We start from the raw sequence: 22,587 nt of genomic DNA on the forward strand, positions 1-22,587 counted from the left end.
GATGTGTTTTCAGGGGTTTTATTTTTAAAGGAAAAATGTATCAGCTGAAGAAATTCATAGGTGTTAAGAGGATTGGTAGACCGCCATACATGTTGGGGAAACTGAGTAAACTGAAGTAGTCAATATTGGACTTTATTACAGGAAAGTCAGGAAAACCTGAATTTAACTCTTACCCTTGATATTCACTCGCTGGATTTATTGAGAAGTTATTGCAGTGCTTTAAACAAAAATGTTACCTTCTGCCTAAGAATGTATACCAAGTTATCAGTTCCAAGGCAGAACAGTTGAAGCTAAGCAATGGGGGCTAAGCTTCTTGCCCAGAGCCACACAGCTAGGAAGTGTCTGAGGCTAGATTTGATCCCAGGACCTCCAGGTATTGACTATCCACTCCAGGTATTGACTATGACACCAAGATGCCCATTCTTGCAGCTCTCTTGAGCCTCTATTTCCTCATCTGAAATAAGAACAGAAAGTACCTCCCAGAACTGTCAAGGGCTCTATATATCAGAGACCACAATGTGCCATTTTGTTCTTACTCTAAGCCAAGGAACATCGGCTTTACTTGGATGACATCGAACATTGTGTCCCAAACAAAAGCAAGTATTTTCATTTCTCCTGGCCAAGTTGTAAAAATACTTTTTAGGAAAATAAATACCATAGAAATTTACTTTCTAAATCACCTCCACGGTAAGTTTAGTGCCAGTGACTGGCCAGTATAAGGGTTATTCATTTCATCAATCTCTGCCTTAAAAGCATGATGCTGAAGATCACAGAACACAGCACTTTGCCAGCTGACCGCTGAAGGATGTTTGGGGGGCTTTCTGGGTCCCTAGCCCCTGTGGGGCTGACCTAGTGCCCAGGATCCTCAGAGAGGAGGAGGATTTTTGGAATAGGGAATATAGCTTTCCACTCCTTACTGTGGAGTCGCTTCCTTTTTTCATTTCGATGACATGAATTCATCTTAACTATCTCTTATTATTTCTGCCCCAGACATACAAGCTCTGGGTAGAAAGCAAAAACTTGGTCAGACTCCTAATAAAAAGGAATGACATTAAAATAAACATCTCACCATATCATTCTTTCCCCGAGGTTTTTAAAATAGCCAAATCTAAACCTGAAATGTAGGTCGCCATGGTTAATGGCAATGAGAGACATGGCAGCTCAGCTACAAACAGCGTGTATGGTTCAATGAAACATTACTGAGAAAAAACCATACACAGCCCGTGACTGGATATTCTTGTAAAAGCCTGTGGCATTCTTCAGTTAAAAATAGATTTAATGGGTACTTACAACATTCACTTACTCAGCAACAAAACAAGGTATTCAAGTTTTCTAAAAGTGTTACTTACAGAAAGAAAAATGGTCATGGGATATGTTAGGGGAGACCTAACCTTCTTGTTCCTAAATACAGACCAAAAAATGCCGTGGGTCAAGAAACCCATTCAGGACCAAACAACAGAAATGAATCCGTAAATCTATACTAACTTGTTTAGTAACAAGCAGTTTTCCACTACTACCAGTCTTAGGGACCCAGGCACCAACCCATGAACTTCTGTCCTTCTACACCAGGGCTACCTGCCCAGCCCCTCCATTCCTCCTTCTTTTCTCAGGGCAGGAAGGGCAGGGTTGGGTTCTCTGGAGAGCAGAGGATGGGCACATCCTTTACAGCAAAAAGTGGGAAATAAAATGAAAATGGCGACACCTTTCAAATGAGGCAGGTCATTAGAGGTGGGGAACAGGCCTGATGTGAGAGTATATCTGCAAAGTACATTTCTAATTTCAAAGTGCCATATAACTGCTATTTTTTTTGACAGCTGGACCAGCAATCAAAAAGATGGGTTCAGATCCTGCCTCAGATCCTTTATTAACTACGTGACCCTGGGCAGGTTGTGTAACACTCTGTCTCAGTTTCTCATCTATAAAATGGGTCTAATAAAGGTATCTTCCTCCCAGGATCGTGGAGGATAAAAAGAGATCCTATTTGTCAAGGCCTTTGCAAACCTTAAATAGCTTATGATAATGACAAAGGAAAAAAAGGAAGAATGAGGTAAGCAGAAGCAAGAGGGAGGCAGTCCCTCGAAGACAACCCCATAGACGCACAAGAAGAAAGCCCTTCTTTTGTATGGTTATTTTATTTTATAGTTAAGTCCATATATTATATAAAACATAACAGGAAAATGAACAAGTCTATAAAATCCATGGAGGAGTTTGGACGACAAACCACAAGAACTCTCTTGCTTTCTCTCTTTCTCTCTGCCAGTGTCGTCTCCAGACCTCCGGTGTATTCTTGGTCTCCAAAGCTATCCAGGTTCAGTCGTTATGCCAGGAAGGTAAGCCATGGCTAGTTTGGACGATGGATGGGTCAGAGAAGCCCTTGCCCCAGATCCTCACTTTTCCCCTCAACACCTGCTCCAATGAAGGTCAGATTGGTCACAATGCAAAGCTTTCCTCCAAGGCTTTGAGGGAAATTCTGGTGAAGGAACACAGCCCTGAGCCTTCAGAGGGGAGGAGCTCCAGGCAATGCTGCCTTGGGCCAGTGAGCCCACCTAAACACTGCTCTACTCTCTGCATGAACATTGGAGGGTCCTGTGAGCTATGACAACAGGGACATCCAACCCAGAGGTAGGTTTCAAAGCCAACAGCAGAGAAGTAGGTCAAAGAAACCCTTTCAGAGCCAGCATCATCATCTCATAGGTATCCCAGTGGATACAGGGAAAGGCTCTAGGCCCCATTCAGCTCCAATTCAACAGAAGGCTGCTAGTTCCAAACTTGCTGGAAAGAGAGCTGTGTCTGTCCTTCAGAACAGTGAGGACTGTTGGGATGTCAAGTGTCTTGGGAAAAGCATGCCAGCTCCCTGGGACTTAAATCCACTGACTGCCACAATCCAAGGCAAAATGGAAGGTCAAGAATGGGTCTGCTGTTCTCCAGGACAAGAGAAACAACATTTTACAAAGAGAAGGGTCTAGCAGTTCACATAACCCTAAATAGAGAACATCCTTCTTGGTCTAGATGAGAAGTGATAAGGAACACTAACAAAGGCTGATCAAACCATTTTAAGACAAAAGGGGATACGGGAACATCTAGGAAGAATGGAAGTGAAAGAGAATAGAATGCCTTCTAGGTCTGACTGGGGAGTCAGGCAGCAAGACCAAAGGTGCCCCCTAACCCATGCCCTAGCAGGAAGCCCATCCTCTATCTCTCAGAGACATCTTAAACACAGAAAAGCATTTGCAAATACAATAGTTAACACAGCAAATTGAAACCCAGTCTTGGATGTTCTGATGTCTTGTGTCCTTGAAGTATAGACAAGACACTCACTTTTCACTATTTCTGTGCACTATTGGGCAAAGATAAAAAGGAAGAGACTTAAAGATTTGTTTTATTTTCTACTGGGGGGAGGGAGAGGATCAATAGAACTGTTATCCAATTTGTTCTCCACTGTACACACCCCCACACGCTCGCACACTCACACATATGCACGCGAGCACACACACACCCACAAAACCCCTCAAAGCTGCACCAATACTTCGTATTTTGACAAAAAGAGTAGATCCTGGGAGAAGTGCAAAATGCAAAATCAACTGACAGAAAAATGCTGACCAAACAGCATCATTAATATACAAAATATTTCTATTACTGAACTATTAACAGGAGACGTTCTCTGCTGCTGCACAGCTCCGGAGCCACCTGCTCCTTTCTCCAAACTAGTCCATGCCGGCCGCCAAGAACCATCACTCTAGTTGGCTTCATTCTTTGAGGCTTCATCAAAATTTTCTACAAGATCTGAAGAAAAGCAGAGGAGAGGGATCATTGATGGATGACCTGCAGAGGAGCAGGCAAGGCCCCTCCCTACTGGGAAGTAGGCAGGAGGGATGAGATACGCACAGCAGTCAGCCCACCCCCATCATTTTATAGGGGTTAAGCCTTGCAAAAAGGCCAGCCCATTGCCACCAGTAGATAGCCAGCAGTGTCAAAAAGCCATTTCTGACTTTGAGTTCTAAATGTGGAAGGCAGGACTGTGGGTGTTTGTTTGAATCAAGTCTTCTAAGACCAGGGGCATCTATCATCCAAGAGAACTTCATGATTCCTATTAAACCTCAATGGCTGGGATTTTATTGGATGGATGCTCTACTAATAGACTGAAATACCCGCCATGGCCTTTGTGAAATAGTGGGGCTGAAAAGGAATCTTGTTAGCTAGCAGACTTCTCCAACCTTCACTGTGTGAGGCCTTGAAAGATAACCAATCCACCCATTATGGGCATGGCAGACCACTCCCGAGCTGGCCGGGGGAAGCCTACTTTTGGGGGTGTCAAGCAGCACACCCTGGGGAGGCCGACCCTGAGCAGTACTCAGCCCAACTGGAAGGAGTCAATTGCCCCAATCAAGAAGGAGGAACAAATGCCAAAAACCAGTCTTTGGACCTACCTGGCACATCATCATCCTCTTCATCAATGTCTTCAGGCTTGGGTGCTTTGCTATCCAACACTGAAAAGAATTTTAGAAACAATGAAGCCACAGAATACAAGGCTTTAAAACCCCCCAAACTGTCTCTTCCATAGTCCTCTCCTCCTTATCTAAATGAATCAGAAAATTCACAGTAACTTACTAAGAAATACTGTCAACTTGATTCCTGCAGATTTGGGCCCCCACATCAAGAAAGCATTCACCCTAAATCAGACATAGATCAATTCTAATACTGCCTCCAATCCTTCCCCATCTGCCAAATAAGGGAGAAGGACCAGGTGAACTGGGAGGTCAGTGACTTTAGACCTGATGACTATGGCTTTACTACAGAGCCAAGTTTTAAGTTAACACCATTAAATGAGGCTAGAGGACAAGTACTTCCTATTACAGCACAATCAACAAGTTTGTAACAAAATAGGACCTAGAGAAACAGCCCTCCTCTAGGCTGGCATTCCTGGACCCTAAGAATCATAATGAACCTAAAGATCATCTCTTCATAGCTTTTAAGGAACCTTGTGAGAGCCTTTGAGGGTTCATCTCAGTCAATAAAATGCCACATAATCAACACATTCTTTTAAATATAGTTGATTTCCCCTAACGGTACAAAATAAAATGACTTTAATCTGGGCAGGGTGCCCATGGCAATACTGGTTGAGAGGTCACCTACCTTGCCGAGGAAACTGTTCAGCTAACTTCCTAAGACTCGTTAAGCTGTCAGCACCAAGCTGGCTTAATATTCCAGGAAGCATTTCTGTGATTGGCTTGGCTTCTGCATGACCAGTGATTGCAAAGGTGTTAGCGGAGAGGGAAGCCTGGACTTTGGGGTTGTTGAAATGAATAACTGTCCCATCATCTTTAATCATGTTCACCTGTTAGAACACAAAATAGAAGAAGGTTCACAAGTTACCTCACTACCTTTTCTAAAAGTAATTTATCCAAACGGCACAAGGGTTGCAGGTTCTTTCAATACTTCAGAGGGGAATTTGTTCTTGGAAATGAACCAGCACTGTTCACCACCAGTGGGAAAAGGTAGCTGGTGAACTTCAAACCAGAGCAGGAAAACTGCAGGCTCCACCACCAACTCTGGTCCCATTTCTGCATGAATGCTTCAGTAACTGTCTACTGGGCATCTCAAGCACAGCTGAGTTTTCTTCCCAGGCCCACGCCTCTGCCCAATCCTGTCAAGGGTACCAGCATCCTCCTGGACATCCAAGTTCACAAACATAGCTGCCCTCTATTCCTCATGTCTAACCGGGAGCCAAACCTGGTAGATTCTATCTGCACATCTGGTCTCTATCCCCTGCTCACCACCCAAAGAGCCACCTTTGAACTCATTCCCCATTCCCCTCCGCCCTCTGGACTCCCTGGTGTCCTTCAAATTCTGTCCAAGTGCCACGGTAAAAATGCTTTGTACATAATTATACGTGTCTATATGATGTAAGCATCTTGGAGAACTCTTTTTTCCTCTGGAATGTGAGCTCCCTTAGACAGACATGATTTATTTCATTTTTGTCTTTGTACCCCTAGTACCCTAACACAGTGAGTGGCACACAGTAGGCTCTTAATAAAAGTTCACTGACTGACCAGGGGAGGGTGGAACAGAGCCACCTTTCATGTCCATCACTGTGGACACACTATGTGTTCACCTGTCAACAAGAGCCAATGATGAACTGGCAGTCTACTAAATCCGAAGTTCTGTAATGGTCCTCTTTTCTATATCACAGAATCCCACCCACAGTAGGGAGGGTCATCTGTTCAAATTCCTTCATTTTAGATGTTAAGAAACTGAGGCTAAGCGTACTTTGTTGTGGCAAAAAACACAGAAAAATGAGGGGATGCCCTCTGATTGGGGAATGGCTAAACAAATTATGGCACCTGATAGTGATGGAATACAATTGTGCTCAAAGGAATGGCGAAATGGAGGGATTCCATGTGAACTGGAACAACCTCCAGGAACTGATGCAGAGTGAGAGAAGCAGAGCCAGGAGAACATTGTACACAGAGACTGATACACTGTGGTACAATGTATGTAATGGACTTCTCTACTAGCAGAACGCAATGACCCAGGACAATTCTGAAGGACTTATGAGAAAGAACACTATCCACACCCAGAGAAAGAACTGTGGGAGCAGAAACGCAGAAGAAAAACAACTGCTTGATCACATGGGCTGATGGGGATATGATTGGGGATGTAGACTCTAAACAATCATGCTGTGAAAATATTAATAATATGGAAATACATCTTGATCAATGACACATGTAAAAACCAGTGGAACTGCTCGTTGGCTAGGGGAGGGGGAGTGGGAGGAGAGGAGGGAAAGAACATGAATCATGTAACCATGGGAAAATACTCTAAATCAACTAATTAAATAAACATTTTCAAATTAAAAAAAAAAGAAACTAAGGCTAGGAGAGGGCCCCAGAAGCCCACAAGTCTAATATCTTTTCAAAACATCATAGGATGTTTATTGGCTTTTCCTCCAAGATATGTGACATCTGCAAAAATAATTCCAATCATTAGTTTAGAACTGGAAGGGACCTTAATAGTCACCAGTCTAACACCCTCATTTTAGAGGGGGAAACTGAGGCAGAAACAAGTGACTTGCCAAAGTTACAAAGCTATTAAGTGAGGCAGAATTCAAATCCAGGGCTTAGTAGGTACTTTATAAATGTTTATTCCCTTCCTTTTCTGCCCTACCAAGAGAACCTTCAGTTTATCATAAGTTATAAAGATGAAAAAGGCAGGTCTGCCAATGTTTGATAACTCAGAAAACATGCCAGTGACCATAAAATCCCAGGTGGTACACACTGTTTCCAATAAATTTCAGGTAGCTTTTCTTCTCAACTCCTCAAATAGGAAAATGCAAGCTAGGAATGTGGATGTGGGCTCTAATAAAGCCGAGGCCAGGGGAAGAGTGGGAGGGTCTTAGAGGACAACGTGGTCTTAGGAATCAGGCTGTTCCTCCCCCCACCCTAGCTAAAGGTTCCAAGGGTTTCAGCACACAGTTGTGCAAACATACTAATATTCTTTGTTTCACACCAAACCAAAGGTTTCTTCTATTCCCAAATTTCTATCAGCTTTTTTAGCATTGGCAAAAACTAAGGAAATGTTTGGTCCCTTAATGACCAGGCATCCAGAGCTCCGGTTAGAACTAATTCCCAACAGTAAAAAATAAGTCTAACTGATGGGGTCTCCCCAGGCGGGCAGCCTGAACCTCTGCAGAAGCCAGCAGACCCACAAGCACCTTTAGACCTTGGTTAGGGAGACCTTCATTGAGGCTATAACGTTCCTCAGAACCTCAAAGAAATAGTAGGGGCAGTATTCCATCAATGGAAGGACTGGTCTTTTTTCTCTTCAGGGCCTGGGAGGGTAGGGATATGGCAAGGACAAGCAGATTAAGGGGAAATCTGCTTTCAAATTAGCAAGAGCATCAGTAACTAGAAAATGTGCAGAGAACCAAATAAAATCTGGGGTTTAAGCCCAAAGAACTGGTCTTATTTATGCTCATGATAAGCCTATGAAAAAGGATTCTCAAAATGGCAATCACTAATCGTGCATGTGTGTGTTGGGGTTTTGAAAGGGCAGCAAAAAAACACTGACTGCCATCAAAGCAGGATGAGAAGCCTCTTCAAGGAGGTCTAGAAATAGCCTCTTTAGAGAGAGGAAAAGCCTGACGAATTTATTATTTGAAAAAAATCCTCCATTATTTTTATGCTTATCCTTTATCCTTATTTTTATTAAATGCCTGAGCTGATTTACAACTAGTCCAGTACAATGACATCTATACCTGAGGCCAACCTTTGGAAAAGCCTGTTGTGACCCCACGGAAACACACCAAAGTTAGTTGTATGAACACGCAGCAGTTGCAAGTCTCTAAAAAAGACCAAGAACTCTGAGCTGAATAATTTTTTTCATTTGAAAAGTCAAAATGCCCTTTCAAAATAGCAGCCTAGTGACCTTACCTCTTCAATACCAGCAATATTATTCACAGCCAATTTTTTGAGAGAACTCTGGAGTTTCTTGTCATCTGCTGTGGCCGTTCTATGCACCACCTTCTTCTTTCTGCGAGCTGTGCCCTACAGGAGTCAAGACAATGGGAAAAGTCAACAGAGCCAAGGCCTAATGGCCACAGTCCCAGACTCCCACATTCACATCGTCTCACTAAAACCCAGGAAAGAAAAGTTGTAATTCTAATGGGAACTGAAGGGGCTCAGGAGACTGCAGACGCCAAAGAATCAAGGCCCATTTGGGGAGTTTCAGTTATAAAACTTTTTACCCAATTGTCAAATGGCACTATTTCAATATCTATGTTTCCTAATTCTGCCCACTAGTAAAAAAGCATCTGTGCCTCATGGCTAACTCATTGGGGGTTTTTAACAATCTGGATACATTTCAAGCAATGTTTGCTTCCAATACAATGTTATCTTGAACTCATTAAGTTCCTTCTAAAAGCCAGATGATTTCACTGAGGTAGGCAATTATTCCAATAGTAAAGAGTGCAGCCCATCCATGCCATAAAAATAGGCCAACAATCCATAGATTGCTCTCCATTTATTTCAAATGGATTCTTTTCTTTTTCCTCCCCCCTCCTCACCCCCCCATAAAAAAACAAACAAACAAACAAACAAAAACCCTACCTTACCCTTTGTCTCAGAATCTATACTGTGTATTGCTTCTAAGGCAGAGCAGTAAGAGCTAGACAATGGGGGTTAGGTGACTTGACCAGGGTCACACAGCTAATAAGTGTCTGAAGCCAGATTTGAACCCAGGAACTCTCCTCTTTAGGCCTGGTTCTCTATCCAGTGTGCTACCTAGCTGCCCCTGATTTTTTTCCATTCATTACTGTCCCATAAGTACCTACATACTTCTGCTAAGTATAAAACCTTTCTTAAAAACAAATGCTTATTGAATGACAATGTAAATAAACCAGAATACAAATACAAAATGAAAAGCTCACATTTGACTGGTTCACGTTATAAAGGGGAATCATTATTAGCCACCCCCAACTTAACAGACGGAGCTACAGCAATGGGATTTCCAGGCTCTACTGGAATAATGATATGTGTTTAGAGTTCCAGGATCAGTCACAATAGTCTACTTTATCAATAATGTAACTCAAGTTGAATAAATAGCAGTCAAAGCCCTGAGCCTTGTGAGCAGTCCCTCTATGCCTTGAGATCAAAGGCAGAATTCCCTTGCAGGTGGTGAGAAACAGGTGAAGGGAGGTATTTGTGTAGCAATAATGCAGAGGCCTGACCACCAGCAGGCATCTTTGAGGTCTCCATCCCTCTGGGGTTGAGTGTTATAAGTCGAGGCCTCTTTTTTACTGACAGCAGGCCCCTCACATGCTAGCATCATTAAGGCTTAAGTTGCTACATGGATAATTACAATAATTATTGATAATACCTGTTGTACCTGCCACACAGGGTTGTTATGGGGCTCAAAAGAGGTATGTGTGAAGCACTTCACAACAATTATTGTTGTTCAGTCCTGTCTGATTCTTTGTAACCCCATTTTCGAGTTCTCTTGGCAAAGACACTGGAGTGTTTTGCTATTTCCTTCTCCAGCTCATTTTACAGAGGAGGAAATTGAGGCCAAAATAAGAGTTAAATGGCTTGCCCAGAATCACACTGTTAGGAAGTGTCTTCTAGACTTCACATCCAGCACTCTATCCACTGCCATCTAGCAGTCCCTTGCAAGTATTAAAGCATTACTATATAATATTACAAACAGAATCTCATAGCTTTAGATATGGAAGAAAAGAATGTCAGAACACTGAACAATTAGAGCTATGAGTTGGAAAGGCCCTTAGAAAAATAAGATGGAAAAACCAATGGGCAGGAGGACAGATTGGGGGGGGGGGGGGGGGGAATCTCCCTCCTCCTCAGTAACTGCACTGGATATTTTTACATAATTGTTTCTGATAGAATCAATAACCGACAAGCATTTATTAAGCCCTACTATGTGTCAGGCCTCAGGCTAGGGATACAAACACAAGAAAACGAAAGAATCCCCACTCTCCAGGAACAAGGACATCTACAAATATATTCAGCACAAATATAAAGTGGATAAATACAAATACATACAAGGCAGTTGGGGAGGATCAGGAAAGGCCTTTTGCACAGGGAGGTACCTGAGCTGTAGCTCAAAAGAAGGGGGCTGAGGTAAAGTGAGAGGGCACTCAGGTACGGGAGGTCAGTACAAAGGCCCACAGTGTCCTACATGAGGAACAGAGAGAAAGCCAGCTTGGCTGGATCCCAGAGAGCCAGGGGGGAAGAGGTGGAGAGCAATATCCAGGGAGGCCAGTGCCAAATTGGGAAGGACTTTGAAGTTTAGATTGAATTCTAGAGGCAACAGGAAACCATTCAAGAGTTGACTGAGTAGGAGGCCCTAAGGCTGGCTTCCCCTTGTCCAGCCCTGGGGTAAAGAAGGCTGAGCAACTGGTGGTTGCAATCATCTAGGCCAGAGGACAGCTTCATTCTTGGCCTCTGTCTGGCCAGGGCCTGGCACATAGTAGATGCCCAATAAATGCTTCCTCAAAGACAGGAATCATAATTAATCTCTTCTTGAGTACTTGGGATTACTAGAACAGTCTGAGGCCATCCTCACAGGCTCCTGAGATGCTGACTCTCTCTTCAAATGGTCAGGGGGGCTGGTTTTGGGTTGCATCTTCCCCTCAACTGTCCTGACTTCTTCCTAGTCCTCACCTGTGCTCTCTCCCTAATATTAGTATGGTCCTATTCTAATTGGCTATTTTCTGACTTCTTCTCCACACCCTAATTTGCTGCTTCTGATCTGCTATGGGATGGGAAACCTGACCACCATAATTTCTAAGATTGTTTAATAATTTTTAAAAAGGCTCCCATGGGGGATAGGTAGGTGGTTAAGCAGCTTAATAGCCAGGCAGGTCCTGGGTTCAAATCTAGCCCCAGTCAGTTCCTAGTTGTGTGACCTTAGGCAAGTCTTCTGCCTTAGAACCAATACACAGTAAGGTAAGGGGAGGGAAGGAGGGGAGAAAAGGAGGGGAGGAAAGTAGGGGAGGAAAGGAGGGAGGGAGAGAGAAAGGATCTTCTCCTCCCCCTTCCTTCCCCCATGCTTGCAATGTTTTCTCTCCTTGAATGTCTATCTTTCTTTCAGCCTCCACTCAAGGGGTACCTAGGTAGCACAATGGATAGAGTACCAAGGCTGGAGTCAGAAGGACTTGGGTTCAAATTATGCCTCAAACACTTCCTAGCTGAGGCAGGGCAAGATACTTAATCCCAACTGCCTAGTCTTTTTGTCTTAAAATTGACACTGACTGAAGTCAAGAGCTTTAAAACAACATCAAAAAACTCAATCCAAATCCCACCCTGGGTAGACCTTCCCCCAGCTGGCTAAGACTCTCTTCACAGGAGCCTGCACATTGCTTCCCCCATTGAACATAAGCTCCATGAAGGCAAAGAATGTATTTTTATCTTTTATTTTATCCCATGATACCATGCTGCCTGGCACACCATAAGCATTAACTCAGTGTCTGCTGACTGGCTACTGAGGCCGGGCAAATAGCCTCAGGGGCCCTCTCTGATAACGTCTGCCAGGAGGGACTGTTTCAATTCTTGTAACCTGCCACCCCAGGGCCTAACCCACACAGAGGGTGGAATTCAGCATTAGGCTCTAAGAAAGGCCAACAGGTTGGGAGCTGCTGAGAACTGTTGTCTGCATCTCTGGATGTGCCCTGGATTCTAATCTTGGCTCTGACACTTCCTGAGTCCCATTTTCATCATCTGCAAAGTTAGGGAATTGGATTAGATGACCCCAAGGACCCTCTCAGCACAAACTCCATTTATGAAGTTCCTACTATGTGCCAGGCAATGCATTAAACCTAAGAATAGTTATAAGAACATTCTAACAAGGAGACATTAATTCACATCTGGACGCATAAAGAGCATGTCCAAATGAACACAAGGCAGTCTGGGAAGTGAGAATAAGAGCAGCTGGGGGAGGGGGGGAGGTGAGGGAAGGCTTCAGGTTAGAAGGTGATGCTGCTTGGGCTGAACTCTGAAGGAGACTAAAGACCCCAAAAGGCAGAGGTGAGGAGAGGACAAGCCAGGCACAGGGGTCAGTCAGGGCAAATGCATAGAGATGGGAGATGAGTCCCTTGGTGTGAGAAGCAGCAAGAGGAGGATATATGAAGAGCCAAACAGGAGTTTCGGTTTAATCCTTTTACTTCTGATTTCTCAGCCAAGTTTTAGATAATTCCAGATACAAGATGTCACTACATTGAATACTATTAAGAGAATTGTCCCCCTTCCACAAGTAACCAGTCTTAGAGGTATAGAAACTCTGCCTTTATCATTTAAATGGGGGTCTGGCCTAGGGCCAGCAGTGGGGTTCTCAGAGAAAGGCTCCTTCACAAGTAAGCTGAGGCCCTTGAAGATTTCTGTTGGTTTACAATAATACATGGCAGGCATGGGTCATTTTGCTTAATGGAGATGATTAATGGTCCAAGAGTCCCATGGCTGTCCCACTGCTCCAGCGGAGACAGGAAAGAATGCTGGTTTTAAAGTTTGAGGACATGGATTCTAATCCTGTTTTGTCCCTTACTACCCATAAGAAGGGACAAATCACTTCAACTCTCTGGGCCTCAGTTTCCTTAGATATAAAGCAAGGGTACCAAGCTGCCCTCTAAGCTCCCTTCTCATACTTCTCAAAAACTCTAAGTTGTAAAGTGACTTTCAAGTTGAAATGTGACATCAATTCCCAACCTTTACAGCTTTTGGTGGATAAAAAAGATGATGACTAGCTGTGTTTTATTCCACACTCACCTTGCCTCCTATCCGGACCTGAGCCTGAAGCTTGGCTAATTTTTCTTGATTCATGCTTGGTAGTTCTAGAAAAGAAGGAGATTGTTTCAAGTCTCTGGCAAGGCTTCGATCTCTAGCAAAATATGAAATATGCCCCATGGGGCACCTGGAGTTTTCACCCTCTCTGGTGTACCCCTTGTGTACTGAGTGATCAACAGTCATCCTGGTGTAGCCCCCTTCACTGTGCCCTCCAGCCCCCCATTCCAGCAGGGAACTGGAAGCCAGCTCCAGCAGGTCCTATGCCAAGCTGTTCAGGCTCTCAGAATGAGGCTTAAAATCAGCCTGGTGAAGTTTCAAAAGACTTCAGGGATGAGCCCAGAAAGCTGCCCACTTGGTTACAAACCCTGATACTGTGGCCACTCATAAAGACCATCTGCTAGCAGAGACCAGGAGAGTCGGGGGATGGAACTGGCCATGTGGGAGAAATCTCCCACAATACTAACTTTCTGCTCAAATTATGTAGTAAAGGTTACAGATTAAAATGATCCTGAAAAGCAGTTTTAGAAATAGAAAAAAACCAGGATGACCCTGAAAGTTGCCAGTCCCAAGGCACCTCCTTTCTTTGGTTTCAATGATGAAACAAATGCTCGTGGCCAGTTGCTGCTGGCATTTAAGCAAAGATCTTTTTGAAAGTGGAGCAGACATTATTACAAAATGCATAAGCAGAGAAAAATCTCAAAAAGAGACCACACTCTCAAACTATTTCCTATTCCTTTTGTAATAGATTATCCATGTAAACACAAAAAGCCACCTGGGCAGAGATCAGATGCAAAGAATGGCTGGATCTCCAAGTGTTGAAAGAAGTGAACACAAAATAATTAAATCTTTGTTCAAGATGAGATGAAGTATGTATCAACAAGAGGGAGAGGCCCACGCCGCCTGCTACAGCAGCCACCAAGTTCCCTCAATACCTCCTCCAAAGGCTCGTTATTTTCTGGGGTTCAGAGCACTTTCCCACACAATATCTTCCTTGATCCTAATCTCCACACTATTTGCAGACTATGGAGGAACACACTGTCACTACCAAAGCACGTCTCCTTCTCTGGTGTCCATCAGCCCTTTGTCTTTAACCTTGTAAGGCACAAAAGAAGGCAGCCTACGAGTCAACCTTAAGTTTGGGAAACCACCAAGTTATGAATCTCTGAACCCTCTCTGGTTGTTGGAGCTCTCCTCCTTTCTCACATGATCTGGTATTGACTCATCTTCATCCCCCCACAGCATCCAAGATCAGTGGTTAGTTTTGTCTTTGTGCCCCTGGTGCCTACTCTAGTGTTTCACATATAATCAACACTGGGTACCAGGCCCTGTGAATTGCAATCGCCTCTGCCCTTCCTAACTCACCTTCTCTCAGGGAAGAGGCAATGTACATACCTAGGCTTATACTAAATAAATACCAGGTGAGAGGAGTGGCACTGGCAGCTTGGGGAGGAGAGGGAGGGGGTGACTCAGGAAAGGCTAGAAAGGGGCTAGGAAGAGGCATCTTAGCTGAACTGAGGGAAAAGAGGGTTTCTAAAAGGCAGAGATAAAGAGAGTGTGATTTCTAAGCATGAGGAAGAGCCAGTGCCCAAGCCCAGGGACAGACTTGGGAGATGAGAGAATCGTGTGTAAAGAGCAAAAAGGAGGCCAAACAGGCTATGTAACTAAGGTGGTCAAGTGTATATTATGAGGTTGGAAGAAATAGGTTAGGTCAGGTTAGGTCTGTTTTCAGGCCAGATAGGGAAGTTTCTATTTTACTGTACTCAGTAGGGTAAATGGCACAATCAGACCTGTGCTTCACAAAAATCAGCAACGTGGAGGACAGATTAAAATAGGGAGAGGCTTCAGGCAAAGAGACCAATGAAGAGGCTATCATAGTCCAATGGAAAGAAGGCTAAATATGGATTGGTTGGGGCAGGGGCACTGGAGAGAGAAAACGGAGAGGAAGAAATGACAAATTCTGGCAAATGATTGCATATGTACAGTGATGACGAGTAGAGTATGGCATGCTACTGAGGCTGTCAGCCTGTGTGCTTGAGAGGAGGATGGGGCCACTGGGAGAATAGAGAAAGTTGAAGGGTTTGGAGGGGAAATCCCCTCTCCCAAAACAAGGTGTTTTGTTCAAGTGGAGGCTGAGATGCCAACAGGACACTCTGTTGGTAAAGCCCAAGGAGCAATGCATATGGGACTGGTATATGGGATTGGAACCCAGAAGAGATCGGGGAGGGATACTGAAATCTTGGAGACGTGCACAGAGATAGATTAAACCCAAAGGAGCTGACAGGTCATCAAGTGAGGGGAGTGGAGAAAGAAATGAGGACTCAGGACAGACCTGAGGGTATGCCCCCAGTTAGGAAGAGTGGCATGGATAATGAACCAGCAAAATGGCAGAGAAGGAACAGTCATAAAAACCCTGAGAGGAGAGTATCCGGTCATCTTGTCAATAAGTATTTATTAAGCTACTCATGTATGCCCATCTCTGGGGATGGACAAGACTGAGCTGTTGGGAAGACTAATTCTGCAAAACCTCAAAATGCTATCAAAGTAAGAGTTATTAATAAATGCAAAGAGAACCAAAAGCCTTTGGAGAGAGCTGAATAACAAAGTGAGAAGCCAGACTGCAATGAAGTAGGACAATTAATAAGTAAGTGGAGGATATAGCTGAACGCAGCTTTTCTAGGGATTTCATGAAAGGGAGACATGCTGTAGGCCAATAACTAGAAGGGACTGTGGGGTCTGTTAAGTCTGGGGGAGGCAAGGGTACATTTGTAGGCAGCAAGGAAAAACTCAATATAGAGGAAGAGACTAAAGAGAGAAAAAGGGGATGTTAGTGGGGGCAACCTAAGAGAAGGGGTAGAGAATCAAGGGAACATGTTGAAGCCTCAGCAAGAAGCATCTTCTTTTCTTCAAACCCTGAAGTAAAGAATGAAGGATGATGCCAAGGGGCTTCTGAGATGCAGAGAAGTGGAGACGAGGAAGCTCACAGCAAATAATCTCTTATTTCAGTCAGGTATTATGGAAGGGGGGAGGGGGCTGAGAAGAGAAGTTAGGATGAAGCAGTAGGGAAGGAAGACTAAAAGGACTGCCTTGCCTTACTACAATAAGGACCCAGCTAAGAAGAGTCAGTCAGTAAACACTTACAAAGCACTTACTATGTGCTAGGGACATACAGAGGAAGAGCATAAACAGTGCCAGAGCTCAAGGATCTCACACAATGATGGAGGAGACCATATGTAAAGCAAAGAAGATCCATACTGAGTAAATGGAAGTTAGTCTGGAAGCAGGATGCTAGCAGGGCCCAGAAAAGGCCTCATTCTGGAAGGAAGCCAGGGAGGCTGAAGATGAGCTACCAGGAGAAATGGGGAGGGGAGAGCCAGGGCTGGGCATGCTAGGGTCATAGCAGCCTCAACAGACATGAGATCTGCTTCTGTTCTATTTAGCAGAATGTGTGTAGGAGTGGAAGAGGTTGGTGGTGGGAGTAAGCCAGGCATTTAAGAAAATTCTGATTGTGTGAATATTTCTACTCGATTTTTAAAATCTTTACAAGATATTGCTACATTGTCTTTTACTTAAATGAAGAAAATGCAGTTTTTAAAAGTCACTTGTCCTTTTGATTCTGGGAATGGTACAATAACAAGGGGAAGGCAGGGATCATAATTAATACTAAATTACATTTGCTTTCTAGCTTGTAAGACTAGATCTCAAAGCACTTCACCTTTGCCAGCCTGAGAATGAGGAAATGACACCAGATTTGCAATCAGAAGTCAAGTGTTCCAGTTCCAGGCCTTAACCTGTGGGACCTTAGCTAAATCACTTCCACTGCCTCAGTCAGTTTCTTCCCCTTAAAATATGGTAGACTAGAACTAGAAAATACTCAAGACCTCTTTGGCCAATGTCAGGTGCCATGGGGAGTTTGGATGTTGACAATCTTCAAACTATGCCCTGAATGAGATGGCCAGAATAATATGGCACTCTTGCTCAGGGAGGAAGGAACCTGGCTAGAGAACAACAGGGCTTGAAAGCCCAGGATGCCAATCCCAGCCCTGCCACTGACCTGAGTTCTTACTGGACCAAACCCTAACATGATCTCCTGGCTGCTAGCTCCCTTCCCTCCCTATCTAAGCCAGCCTTCACAAAGCTTCCCAAAAAGTCCTGTACACACACCCAGGTCAGGTAGAGGTGCCCCCAAAGCCTTCCTGAGCTCCCTAAAGGCCAGGACACAAAAGTCTCAGCCTAGGGCTTAAGACCTCCCACAGTCTGGTCTCATCTATGCCCTGATTTTGGTCAACGGCACTCAATGAATTCTAGGCATCAGTAAGACTGGCCTTACCTTTGTGAGTTAGTCCCATTTTTTCTTACCCTCTCCTTCCAAATGGCCCATACATAAAGAACACCCCACATCCACACTGACAAAATCCTTCTGTCCTTTGATGGTCCAAGTGCTAACACCTACACAAAGGCTTCAGAATCAGTACTTCAGTACCACAAACCCAATGCCCCAGTCCTGCTACACACCTCACCCCCAGGGATCTCTTTCTATTTCCCAGGGCATATCCTGTATCATCCTTATTGGTTTATGCCTGATCACCTCTACTAGAGTTCAAGCTCCAGGAGGCCATGGCCTGTGCATAATTCTACTGGAAAGCAATAGGTGCCCATCATTTGTGGAACTGAATGGAATATTTCTCTACAAAGAATCGTCTTACTAGAAACAGACCATCTGTTTGTTTTTTAGGGGGAGGAAGGGAGCACAGCACCTGACCAAAGGTGCTAAGTGAACTGAACTGGCTCCTGTCTCTGCTCTGCCCTCTAGGAGGTGGATAGAGCCTCAGTTTCCTTATCTATTACCCAGATTTGTTTCTAACCTGAACCCTAAATTCATTTCACAATTGTGAGCAGACACAATTCCCTTAAAAACCAAGGAGTTGAGCCCTACTAGTTTGTTGGGAAAAAAGAAGGAAAAAACCCACCAGAGACACAGAAATGTCTCTCAAACCAAACTAAGAGTCTATCATATAGTTTCAAAGAAGAGACCTTCCCAGCCTTCAACAAGGCAGAATCAGAGGGAGAAGGCTATTTGAGGAGGGAAAAGGCAGGGGGAAATGGAATGTCTCCTGAGCCCCAGGGAGTGAGGGTAACAAAAGAACCAGGCAGGAAAGTGGGGTCCCCTGAGCTCAGGATGTGTAGAGCAGGAGTCTTAGAATGTAAGAATGAGAACAAAGGTTGTCCAGATCATCAAGAACCGAACTTTTCAGATGCGTCCAGCACCTGGGAAGAAGGTGAGTCCAACAGACTCCTTTCTAGCAGCCCAGAGGAAAGTTCCAGTACAGAGGAGCCTGGAAGGAGTAAACTCTCCAAGGTCACTGGCAAGTAGTCTGTGGCAGCTTCCTCACTCCCAGGCCTCAGGGCCAGATCAGTGGCTGCTCTCTTCCTCATCCTCCTGCTCCTCCCCCCAAACCACTGAGGACTAAGGCCTGAAGGACCCAGGGTTCACCATCTCATCCCTTCAGAGGCCATATAGTCCAATCCACCCCTGAATAAGAGTCCTCTTAGTTTGTAAATGCCCATTATGTGAGGCCTTCCAAGAACCCCCGACAAGTTGATTTGAGTCCACCATAAAGAAGAGAGGCAGTCATGGTTCCTAAGGCCCATGATGAGCTGGTAGGGCAGAGTGGTGCAGTGGGCAATCCAGTGAGTCTGGTCTGGGAACCTGGGGTCAGTCACATTCCTGACCTACACAGTAAAACCTGAGTATCAGAGCTGGGACACTGGGCTTCACCTTCTTCCCCTACAGAATGAAGGGGACCCTGGACAATCCTGATGGTTCCCCCAGCTCTGCAGACTCCCAAGAATCTATGTTTCCCAGGTTCTTCTACTTCTCTCCAGGTAGGAGATGGGGTGCATGAGAGGAAAGCATGCTCAGCTTGGGGTACAGAACCTCGGCTTGGCTCCCTCCTGGGGATGTCTTCAGCTGAGTCACTTCAGGGCCTGCTTCTACCTGGCAAAGGTAGAAGCATCCTAGTCTGACTTATGGTGAGGTAAGCATTTTGCAAACCTCAAGCTGATGGACGTGGGAGCTATTATTATCATCAAATGCTATAATCATCACTTAGGATGGGGTCTGATCGCATGTTTTCATTTCATCAGGGAATTCCAGGGTGAACTTTTTGTCCTAAGGCAGGTCAGCACCTTCCCCGACAGCTGTCTTGAGCTCTGAGAAAGGACAGGGCTAGTCCAGGGCCACCTGGCCAGGAGGGGTCAAAGGCAAGGCCTGATTGGTGTGGGATGCCTCTTACCTTTTAGGCACTGCTGTGGGCAGGCTCAGTCATTTTTGTTCTTCCCAAGTGTTTGCCTAATCCTATGGGCTCAGACTTTTTTTTTTCTTTTAACCCTACCTTCTGCCTTATTTTTGATACTAAGTATAGGTTTCCAAGGCAGAAGAACAACAAGAGCAAGGTAATTGGGGTTAAGTGACTTGTTCAGGGTTAGCCAGCCTTTAAGTGTCTGAGGCCAGACTGTTGGGTCCAAAAACCCAAGCCTGAAGTTTCTTTGCCCCACTTCTAGGCCTGAATGGATCTAGTGACTGCTATCAGGGGACTGACATCCCAGGGGCACTCTGGGCAATCGGCTGCACAGGTCTGTGCCTGTTTCCTCCTCCCTTATAGGGATTCGGTGATGCAGGGGCCTTGGGAGGAAAATGCTTTGACCCACACCGGACAGTAGGGCATGCAGGGGTTGAGGAGGTGGTTAAGGGCACATTTTACAGAGGAGGAAACAAACTGGCCCTGGGTAAATAAATGCCGGGGTGCCTGCCACCCCCGGGCCATCTGTAAAGTGGGCACCATTCACTCAGAGCCGGCCGGGCTGGGCAAGGAGGCCCCTGGGGGCGGGGGGGGGGGGGATGTCGGACTTGGGAGGGGCCTCCCCTTTACCTTACCAACAAGAAACTGAGGTGGGGGAATGATCATTTAGTCTGAGGTTAGGAGGAAGGTCAGGGGCCACCCCTCCACTTTACAGATGGGGAAACTGAGGCTGGAGAGCGATCGTTCAGTCGGAGCCGGGAGAGACGAACCCCTCCACTTTACAAGGCGGGAAACTGAGGCCGGTGAAGACTTTCGGGGACCCCGGTCCTCGGCCTTCCTTGGACACAAGAGTAAAATGAGGCCGGGGTCCGTCCTGCCCCTCCTCTGATACACAGGAACTAGCCCGGCCCACGCGGGGCAGAGGAGAACGCTGAGGACTGGGGAGGATCAGCGAGGGCTCAGGCCTCCCGCGACAGAGGAGGAACCCGAGGCTCCGAGAGGACCCGAGCCGGGCCTGCCTCAGTCTCCCCCTCCCTCTAACGGCCGGGCTCCGGGGCCGGGCCCGGGCCTTCCCCCGCCCGGTGGAGCGGCCTGGGCCGCGGCTCTCTCCAGGCCTCGTTCACCAGGGGCTCCGGGGCCGAGGTTTCGGCAGCTGCCGCTTTACCTGGAGCCGAGGCGGGAGGTTCCTCCGACGGCAACACGCGGCGGCAGCAAGATGGCGGTCGCAGCGGAGGCAGAGAAAGGAGGCGGCGGCCGCGGGAGCGCGGACACGTGACAGCGCCCAGCCCACCTCCCGGCCCCCCGAGCAGCCAATCGTCGGACGCGCCCACGGGAGGGGGAAGGCCAAGTCCTCGCGTCCAATCGCGAGTCGGCGGGTCCGGAGACGCGCCGTGTATGCTGGGATCGGTAGTCCTCAGGCGGAAGACATTGTGTCCCGCGCTAAGGCGCCTGGGAGCGGGCAGTAAGAGTTTTTGTTCCGCAAGGAGCCGGGACTGCCCTGGGGACTGTCACCAGGCTGGGGAGCAACCCCGCGGGCTGTGTTTAGGAAAAGGTCAGGGTCTAGACACACGTTGTGCAATCGAGAGAACGGAATCCGTTCGGCGCTGATTAAGGTGATTTAAAAGCAATACTTTGTTTTAGGAGATCCTTAAATAAAGAACATATTAGGCGCCTACTCCAAGGTAGCCAACATCCAACTCAGTTCCCAGCTTTCCAATTCAAGCAATTCTTTATTAAGTACCAGGCACTGCTGCAGGTCAAGCAAGCATTCATTCGGTTCCTGCCACGTTCCAGGCACTAGAAATCGAAGAGTGTCTGCCCTCACGAGCTTACTTACACTCTTTGTCTAGGGAAATAACCTCTGCACCATGTATTAGATTGATCATACTAATAATCCCCCACCTCTGAAGAGGACAGATGTGCATCCCCCCCCCCCCAATTATTCATTCTAGTTACACAGAATTTAGTTAGTTTTTATTTTATTTTAAAAACACATACTTTCTGTCTGAGTACTATATCAGTTCCAAGGCAGAGGCAATAGGGGTTAAGTGACTTGCCTAGTGACAATTAGGAAGTGTCCAAGTTTAGACTTGAACCCAGGACCTCCAGGCTCTAGGCCTGGCTCTCTATCCTGAGTCACTCAGCTGCTTCCACAGCATTCAGTTTATTTTTTTTAATTCCATTTACCTTGCTGTCATTGTATATATTGTTTTTCTGATTCTACCTCCCAAAGCTTAGGTCTGACCATATCACCTCTCTACTCAATAAACTTCAGTGGCTCCCAATTGCTTATAGGATCAAATACAAAATGCTCTACTAGACATTTAAAGTCCTTCATAACCTAGTAGCTACTTACTTTTCCAGTTTTCTTACATCTTGTTCCACGACACATATGATCCAGTAACCTTGGATTCAGCTATTCCACAAATAGGTCATTCCATCTCACGGTACTAGACAATCTCTCAGCCTATCTCCTATAAATGTTCCCCTTTTTCAAGTCTACTGACTTCTTTTAAGTTCCAATTAAAATCCCATTTTTTCCCTGGAAACCTTTCTCAATCCCTCTTAATTCAAGTGCTTTTCTTGTTAATTTATCATATACATTATATATTTATCTCATATATACAGCTCCTTGTCTCTTTGTATGTTCCCAGCCCTTAGCACAGTGCCTGCCATGTAGCAGTGGCTTAAGAAATCTTGGTTGTTTGACTTTGCACTGCATCAATTCATGTCTTCCCATGTCTCTCTAATTTCTCATCTTTTCCAGTTTTTAGGATACAATAACAGTCCATCATATTCCTGTTCCACAAATTAGTTAGCCATTTTTCAACTGATGCAACTCCCTCATTTTGCTGAAAACCTAAAAGCTTAAATGATGGGTTGAAGATCATTCACTGCTACCAGAGAATTGAATTGTCCCTACTGCCTCAGGCTGTGAGAACTCCAATCCCCTGAGTGCTACTTGGCTATAGGGACTCTAATTTCTGTCCTTGTATCCT

The 22,587-nt window shown here is 45.5% G+C and overlaps 1 protein-coding gene across 2 annotated transcripts; it reads right to left on the reverse strand.

Annotated features, from left to right (window-relative positions):
- Nucleotides 1–2,116: 2,116 nt before the first annotated feature.
- On the reverse strand, nucleotides 2,117–20,912 carry BTF3L4 (basic transcription factor 3 like 4). Of its 2 annotated transcripts, XM_001372076.4 has the most exons (6): nucleotides 20,754–20,905; nucleotides 13,272–13,336; nucleotides 8,430–8,543; nucleotides 5,134–5,335; nucleotides 4,428–4,487; nucleotides 2,117–3,783 (listed from the first exon to the last, which is right to left on the reverse strand). In XM_001372076.4, exons 2-6 carry the CDS (start codon nucleotides 13,323–13,325, stop codon nucleotides 3,737–3,739), a joined length of 477 nt encoding a protein of 158 aa, XP_001372113.2. In that variant the 5' UTR covers nucleotides 13,326–13,336; nucleotides 20,754–20,905; the 3' UTR covers nucleotides 2,117–3,736. The 2 variants fall into 2 exon arrangements, with proteins under 2 accessions (XP_001372113.2, XP_007480239.1); XM_007480177.3 differs by lacking the exon at nucleotides 13,272–13,336 and having other exon boundaries at nucleotides 20,754–20,912.
- Between the last annotated feature and the right edge of the window lie 1,675 nt (nucleotides 20,913–22,587).

This window comes from Monodelphis domestica, chromosome 2 (genome assembly GCF_027887165.1).
Source record: "Monodelphis domestica isolate mMonDom1 chromosome 2, mMonDom1.pri, whole genome shotgun sequence".
NCBI lineage: Eukaryota > Metazoa > Chordata > Mammalia > Didelphimorphia > Didelphidae > Monodelphis > Monodelphis domestica.

Bases quoted from the DNA above. Each gene is read 5' to 3' on its own strand.
- BTF3L4 (XM_001372076.4), bottom strand. From the start codon at position 13,325: ATGAATCAAGAAAAATTAGCCAAGCTTCAGGCTCAGGTCCGGATAGGA. The intron at 4,488-5,133 runs GTAGGTGACCTC...AATTCTTTTCAG, and splicing joins TGAACAGTTTCCTCGGCAAG to TGTTGGATAGCAAAGCACCC. The intron at 3,784-4,427 runs GTAGGTCCAAAG...GCTTTTCTTCAG, and splicing joins AGAGGATGATGATGTGCCAG to ATCTTGTAGAAAATTTTGAT.